An 8,191-nucleotide genomic window follows, 5' to 3' on the forward strand; every position below is an offset into this window, starting at 1 on the left:
TGAGGAAGGGATAGGACAGTTTTGGCTGTATGCAGAATAGTCACATCATCTTCGGTGGAACTACTACCTGTTCTCTTGGTTTGGAGATTAAATATGGCTTAAGGAGAGTGTATGGATCCCATATTGGCAGGCTGGAGCTGGACTTTTGGTGGTTAATTTAGGTGTCAACTTGATTGGATTAAGTAATACCTAGAAGAAATGTTGTTTGATTCCACTTATATGAAATGTCTAGAATAGGAAAGTCCCTAAGAGGTTACTGAGGATGGGGGTAAGGTGGTTATAAAGAGTTATAATTTAGGGCTGGGGATATAGCTAAGTAGCAAAGCACCTGCCTGGCAAGCGCAAGGTCCTGAGTTTGATTCCTGGTTCCCAAGAAAAAAAAGGGGGTTTATAATTTAATGACGTAGAACTTATGTTTAGGATGAATAAAAGTTCTGGAAATAATGGTACTTATTGTAAAACATTATAAATGTACTTTAATGACGTGGAATTGGATACTTAAAAGTGGTTAAAATAGTAAATGTTTTTCTTTTTTTTTTTTCTGGTTGAGACAGTTACTCATTTTGTAGTTACTCATCTCACTTTGTAGTACAGGCTGGTCTTGAACTCACTATGTAGCCCAAGCTGGCCTCAAAGTTACAGGCATCCTCCTGCCTCAGCCTCACAAGTGCTTCGATTACAGGCATGCACCACCATTTTTGTTTTTTGTGTTTTTTTGAGACAGGGTCTCTCGTGTAGCCTAGACTGGCCTTGAACTTGCAGCAATTTGGAGTCCAAATAATCCTCTATCTAATTAAAGAAATTGAATTTAATATCAGGCACTGTGGCAGGTACTTATAGCCTCAGGTATTTGGAAGTCTGGGGCAGGCAAATCACAAATTCAAGGCCATCCTGGGCAATTTAGTGAGATTGTTGTCCTAGAAAGAGCAGGGGAGGTAGCTCAGTGGTGGAGTGCTCAGCTAACATGCATGAACCCCTGTATTCAATCCCCAGTACCACAAATCAATCAGTCCATCAGTCAGCAAAGGGAAAAGTTACATGAGACAAGGTCCAGGAAAAAACAGGCATAAACGTTGAGGCACACTCTCACGCTTAAATCTCCCAGCAACAATTTGTGAGAACACGTGCAAATGATTTCCAAGAAGGAAATTCACCTGAGCTTTATTAGGGACCAGCCAGATCTGCTTGGTGTGCCCATATGACTGACTTCAGCTACTGAGATCCCAGCACCCCAGAGGAAAAAAGGTGTTTACCTTAAGTCACATTGTTAGGATAAACTTATCTGGCCAGATCGGCATGATGTAGACCAAGGCCTCCAACAGGTAATAATGCTCTAATCAGATGAAATATTCCAAGGGTTCCGAAGTCCTTTCTCTGGAGAAGGCCAAGTGCCAGTCATCAAGATAAACTTCCTTTGGGACACGCAGGGTCTCCGACCGCTGAGTTAACCCTTCCCTGCACACATCTGCTGAGAGTGCACTATGCCAGTAAACTAAAGTGACATTTTGGAACTGTAGAGACAGAGTTAGTTTAGATCCCCAGGAATCCCTGAAAACTCTGTCCCACTTTCCACTACCCAGACAACCTTCCCATCCGGCAACGTGCAGCGCAGTTGCCTCTGAGAAGGGCAGGAAGATGTGCAGCATGTTATTGCCAGTATAGCCTATTTCTTCATGGGACCCCGCCTTTGCTTTATTCAGAATTGGCTCAAGTGTAAAAGTTTGTTGAGAGCATAACCTTTTTTTTTTTTATTTATTTATTTTGGTTTTTTGGTTTTTCTCCGGTACCAGGAACCGAACTCATGACCTTGCGCTTGCCAGGCAGGCGCTTTGACGCTGAGCTAAATCCCCCAGCCCCTTTTTTTTTGGCATTCTCAGCGGAATGTATGGAAATGTGACAGACTCATGAAGGAGTATTTTCTAACACTTTATAGATTCTTATAAACATTAATAACCAGAAATAGATACAGAGAATATAAAACATGAACTAAGATTCAAGAAATTTAACTGAGAGGGCTGGGCATGGTGGCGCACGCCTGTAATCTCAGCACTCGGGAGGCTGAGGCAGGAAGATCATAGCGAGTTCGAGACCAGCCTGGGCTATAAAGTAAGCTCAAGGCCAGCCTGCACTGCATAGCAAGACCCTGTCACAAAAAGACCAAAAAAAAAAAAAAAGAAAGAAAGAAATTTAACTGAGCTGATAGACATGGTGTGGTGGCACAGATCTGTCATTCTAGTAGTTGAGAGGCTGAGGCAAGATTGCTATGAGTTTGAGACCCCCCTGGGGTACATAGTGAGCTCAAGACTGGCTGGCCTGAACAAACAGTGGGACCCTATCTCAAAAAGAAAGAAAGAAAAAGAGGGAAATTTAATTGAAAATAAAGAGATGGAGACAGGCTATAGGGACAGTTCTCTTTTTATTTATTTTGGTACTGGGGATTGGATATAGGATTTTTGCATTGAGATACATCTAGCCTTTTTTTTTTTTTTTTTTTTAATTTCAAGACAAAGTCTTGCTAAGTCACTAAGTTGCTCAGGCAGGGCTTGAATTTGAGATCGTGCCTGAGCCTTGCCAGCAGCAGTGCATGAAGGCAGATGGGAGATTTATTATTCTGCTTTTGAGAACAATTCTAACTATGGTAAGCAGGGAGAGGAATTTATTGGAAAGATGCTGGGATCTCTCTGAATGCAGTCCAGGATCACTGCTACAAAATCTGCTGGGACTGAACTGCCTTAGGGAGCCTAGCAAATCGGATCTCTTCTCTGCTTTCCTTAGACCCCATGCTGGGATTTAGCCACCAATGGCTTCCAAGTTTTATGGACTGTCATCCAGGCCTAGAGAAAGTTATAAAACTCTGACCTGAAGAATTATGAGGCTGGCCTGGTGATAATGGGTAGGGAAAGAGCTGGTACCAACACAGGACGCTCACGCTCAGCAGACATCCCAGTAGGTCTCTGATATGTAAGGTAGCTCTCTTGGCCTAAGGGGCTGGGTCTCCAGTGTAACCGTGAATTTCTTCCAAGTCATGGAATTCGATTTATATTTTGTAAACAGTAATTCGACAAGCATGATTCATCAGACGTTTTAATGAGGCTCAATCCAGTACGCCCTCTGCCGGAGGAGTAGCTCATCAGCCAAGGAGACTTAGTTATAGTGGAACCAGCTAAATAACAGATGTCGGTACAAAATCCAGTGTTCCCTCGCTGTTTCCCCTCTCTGGGGCTGAGATCAGGAGAGTAAAAAGCAACTACAGTAGGGTGACCCCCTCCAACTGTTGGCATATGAGAGACAGCATGTTTGGAAATTCTCATTTGGTGCCGCTGCCCAAGGCAAAGTGGTAGGCTTTGTTCACATTTTGTTCAGTAAAGCCTTACTGAGCACCTGCCTGCTCGGGAGGCGCGATACGCCATGGAGGCATGTCAGCGATTAAGACACACTGCTATGGTGGCCCCTTGGGAGATTTGGAGAGAGGAAGGCATGGACACAATTTGATGAGACTTTTCTTCGTATTCAATTACCTATCTTTCTGGCCAACTTGATTGGCCTCATTTTAGTTTATGAAAAGGTTGACTGAGGCCTTGTGGAACTTCCTGTGCTAATTCTGCTTTATTTTGATGAGAAGAGCGAGGAGGAAGATCCAGTTCTCAAGGATTCTCCTGCCACTAAACACCTGGAATCATTCCAAGTCCGCCAAACGAAGTACAATAAGCCAGTCCCATTTTTATGTCTTGTTGCTAGACTGTAGGTCCCCTGCTTTTCCCTAAGATCCAGTTCTCCCAAAATTTACTGTGCTAGGACTCATATCCACCTTGAACTAATGTCCCAAATACAGGGTGAAGACTTAGCTTTATCACATGTCATTTTTTTAAAAAAGATTAGGGCACTTAGATGTCTGGAATCCAGTAAACCCCTGGTACAGTACAGCTCCTCCCCCAACTAATGTAATCCAGAGCTGTTAAAACAAGTACAGGAAAAGAAAGGGTACAGCATATGGTGTGAGTGCTGCCTTATTTTGTATGAGCCTCTAAAAGGGACACTAAAAAAATAGTACCTGCTTGGAGACAGCTCACGTGTGGGAACTGAAATCTTGTCATTAAAGAGTGACTGACCAAGCTGGGCGTGGTGGCGCACACCTGTAATCCCAGCACTTGGGAAGCTGAGGCAGGAGGATGGTTGCAAGTTCGAGACCAGCCTCAGCTACAAAGTGAGCTCAAGGCCAACCTGAACAGCAGAGCAAGACCCTGTCTCAAAAAGACAAAAAAAAAAAAAAAAAAGAAAGAAAGAAAGAGTGACTGACCAGAGCCAGGTGTGGTGCACACCTAGTCCCAGTTATTTGGGTGGCTGAGGCAGGAATTCTGGTTCAAGACCACTTTGGGCATGCCATCTCAAAAAAGAAAAGACTGACCAAATGAATACTATTTATCCAGGAAACTTGAGGGCACAGGAGCTGTGAATAAGTTATCTGAAAGGCTGCCACATAGATGAAGTATTAAACATTCGAGGCCAGGTTTACAGAGAATGAAAGTACGGTACTTAGCCTGTTCGAGAGCAGCACTATGCCCAAGCGGTCTTGGGTGTGAAGTGGCCTGCAGCGTGAAGTGCCTGGCTCCCTGTCAAGGGGTATTTTCCAGCAAGCAGTAGATCACGTGGCAGGAATGCTGTAAGTGGACCAAGCCAGGTTTTTTAAGGTCGGTAGGGAGGAAGAGCCAGAGAGGGAAAGGCCTGCCCCACTATAATGGGATTTTCCTGATCGCCCGCAAGGAGACAGGTAACCCTCCTCTGCACACTCTAGAACAGTCCGCAGTCCCTTAAAACACCTGGGGGGAACTTTTAGCCCTGATATGCACACACATATTTTAGGATAGGGTAGCCTGGAAAACTTCCATCGAATGATGTCACCTCTCCTAATGGGACAACTCTAGACACACACAGTAAGGCAGCCAGTGTGCTGGGATGTACTAAAGACAGGTGTGTGGAGCAGGAGCCCTGGGTTCTAGTTCAGACTCTGCGCTCTATAACCCAGGGAGCCTCCTTCCCTTTTCTGGACCCTCCCGTGAAAGGAAAGGAACTGAAGATTCTTCCCGTTCTAAGGGGTGTTGGCCCTGTGGCTGGCCGCCCCTGGAGGAGATCTAGGGTTACAGTTCTGGCCCTTGGGGCTACACTTGTGGACCGCCAGAGACCACCTCTGGCGGAAGCACCTGCCACACTCGAGGCAGGGGAAGGGCTTCTCCCCGGTGTGCAGGAGCTGGTGCTGAGCCAGGTGGCTCCACTGGGCAAAGCGCTTGGAGCAAAGGTCGCAGGCGTAGGGCCGCTCGCCCGAGTGCACGCGCCGGTGGCTGGCCAGCAGCGAGGGGTAGGCAAAGCGGCGGCCGCAGGCCTCGCAGGCGTGCAGCTTCTCCTCGGTGTGCGTGCTGCGGTGGATGGCGAGGGAGCCGCTCCGCCGGAAGGCACGTCCGCAGTCGGGGCAGGGGTAGGGCTTCTCCCCGGTGTGCAGGAGCTGGTGCTGGAGCAGCGTGCTGCGCTGGGAGAAGCGGGCTTCGCAGTGCTCGCAGGCGTAGGGACGCTCCCCGGAGTGCACACGCCGGTGGCTGACCAGGCGGGAGGACGAAGAGAAGCGCCGCTCACAGTCCGGACAGGGGTAGGGCTTCTCCCCCGTGTGGATGCGCTGGTGGATGACCAGGGCGGTGCGCTGGCGGAAGCGGCGGCTGCACTCCAGGCAGGTGTAGGGCTTCTCGCCAGTGTGCGTGCGCTGGTGGATGGCCAGCAGGGACGGGTAGGCGAAGCGGCGCCCGCAGCTGGGGCACTGGTGGGGCTTCTCGCCCGTGTGTGTGGTCCGGTGATTGGCCAAGGAGCGGCTCCTGCGGAAACAGCGGCCGCAGTCCGGGCAGTGGTAGGGCTTCTCGCCGGTGTGGATCACCTGGTGCTGAGAAAGGTTCTTGCGCTGGGAGAAGCGCTTGCCACACTGGTCACACACGTAGGGGCACTCACCGGAGTGTGCCCGTCGATGGCTGACCAGCAGGGACGGGTAGGCGAAGCGGCGCCCGCAGTCCGGGCAGGGGTAAGGCTTTTTCAGATTCTGCGCACACTTGTGGCTCTCCAGGGCTGGGTGATCAGGAAAGGTACAGCCACAGTCGGGGCAGATGGGCCCCCCAGACGTCTGCCGGGGGATCAGCCGGGGTCTGCTGGGCCTCCGCCCTCGCTTCCCCTTTCGGGGTGGCTCCTTGGCTGGGAATGCTTCCTTCTCTCCAGTTTTCCTTCTGGTTCTGGTTTCTAGTGGGTCACAGGGAGAAATTAATTCAGCGGTTACTGACCTCCTACTCTTGCCTCACGTACAGTGTTACAGCTTATAAGAGCGGTAGACTCGGCCCCTGACCTCCACTGTTAATGCCCGACAGCTAAGTATGACACAGTATTATGGACAGGTGCAGCATATTACAGGAGCACCTAACAGGCTTAGAGAAGTCAGGGAAGATTTCTTGGAGATTGAACTGATTTTCAAAACAGAACTGGCCAGGTGGGGTCGCACAGGCCTGTCGGTATTCCCAGGTTGGGAGGCTGAGGGGCAGGAGGGCTGCAAATTCAAAGCTATCCTGGGTGATTTAGCAAGACCCTGTCTTAACATAAAAGGGGCCAGCGTATAACTCAGTGATGGAATACTTGCCTAGCAGGTGAGGCCCAAAGTTTAATTCTCAGCAATAAAAACAAACAAAAACCTGGGTGCCATGGTGCATGCTGTAACCCCAGCACTGAGGGAGGTTGAGGCAAGAGGGTTACAAGTTCAAGTCTCACCATGGCGATTTATTAAGACCCTCTATCAAAAAATCCAGTTAAAAGCCAGGCATGGTGGCACACGCCTGTAATCCCAGCACTCAGGAGGCTGAGGCAGGAGGATCATTGCAAGTTCGAGACCAGCCTGGGCTACAAAGTGAGCTCACAGCCAGCCTGAACTGCACAGGAAGACCCTGTCTCAAAAAGACAAAAAAATAAAATAAAATTTTAAAAATCCAGTTAAAAAAAGGCTGGATATGTAGCTTAGTGATAGCACAGCCTTAGGTTCCAACCCTAGTATCACACATACATACACACACATACACACCCCTGATTGCACTTAGGGCTTTTATAATAAGCTACATCCTAGCCCTCTTGTGTTTTGTTTCTGGTTTGGGTTTGGGTTTTTTTTGTTTTTTTTTGTTTTTTTGGGAGACAGGGTCTTGCTAGGTCACTAAATTGCCCAGGCTGAGTTTGAATTTGTCTCAGCCTTCCAGAGTGCTAGGATTACAGGCGTGACTATTTATTTATTTATTTAACTACCGACTGAACTCAGGGAGCACTAAGCTATAGCCTAGCCATTTTAAAATTTGTTTTGTTTTGTTTTTGTTTTTTTCCGGTACTGAGAATCAAACTCATGACCTCGCACTTACCAGGCAGATGCTGTGCTGTTGAGCTAAATCCCTAGCCCCTAAAATTATTATTATTATTAAACAGGGTCTCACTAAGTTGCCCAGGGTAGCCTAGAACTTCCGATTCTGTCTTGGCCTCACAAATAGTTGGATTACAGGTGTGTGCCACTGTACCCAGCAATTTATCTGATTCTTAAAGATGAAATTAACATAATGGGGTATTAGAAAGCCTGGGATGGCAGAGGCAGAGGAGACAGGATGAAAAGTTCCAAGACTCCATGTTCAGTGTGCATGGGCTGGAAGATCTTAAATAAAAACCAAGGCAGAAGTGGAAACAAATGAGGTATAAGACTAAGCCAATGGTTCTCAAACCTTATTATGATCAGAGTTATTTGGAGGGCTTACTGAATCAGCTTTCTGGGCCCTACTGTCAGTTTTGGATTCAGCAAGTCTAGGGTGGTATCCAAGAATCTTTCTTCCTTTTTCTTTGTTTTTTGAGACAGGGTCTCGCTCTGTAATTCAGGCTGCCCTTGAACTCACTGTGTAGCCCAGGCTGGTCTGGAAGTCGAGGCAATCTTCCTGCCTTAGCTTCCCAAGTTCTGGGATTATAGGTGTGTGTCGCCACACCCAGCACTAGAATTTATATTTCTATTAAATTCCCAAGTCATCTGCTAATGGTTTGGGACCACATTTTTACAACCACTACTGAAAGCATTTGTTAAGGATCCTGGGCCACATTTTTTGTTTTTTGTTTTGAGACAGGGTCTCACTATGTAGCCCAGGCTGGCCTC

General features: G+C 47.7%; 1 protein-coding gene across 1 annotated transcript in view; it reads right to left on the reverse strand.

The window, feature by feature from the left end:
- Nucleotides 1-4,279: 4,279 nt before the first annotated feature.
- The window catches only part of Znf689 (zinc finger protein 689), a 6,286-nt gene continuing 2,374 nt past the window's right edge, over nucleotides 4,280-8,191 (reverse strand). The window contains exon 3 of the mRNA XM_005415094.2: nucleotides 4,280-6,270. Within this exon, the coding sequence (XP_005415151.1) occupies nucleotides 5,087-6,270 (1,184 nt within the window). The 3' untranslated portion in view covers nucleotides 4,280-5,086. The remainder of the gene's footprint in view (nucleotides 6,271-8,191) is intronic.

The sequence above is a fragment of the Chinchilla lanigera genome, unplaced genomic scaffold (genome assembly GCF_000276665.1).
Source record: "Chinchilla lanigera isolate Chin_1 unplaced genomic scaffold, ChiLan1.0 scaffold00358, whole genome shotgun sequence".
Lineage (NCBI taxonomy): Eukaryota > Metazoa > Chordata > Mammalia > Rodentia > Chinchillidae > Chinchilla > Chinchilla lanigera.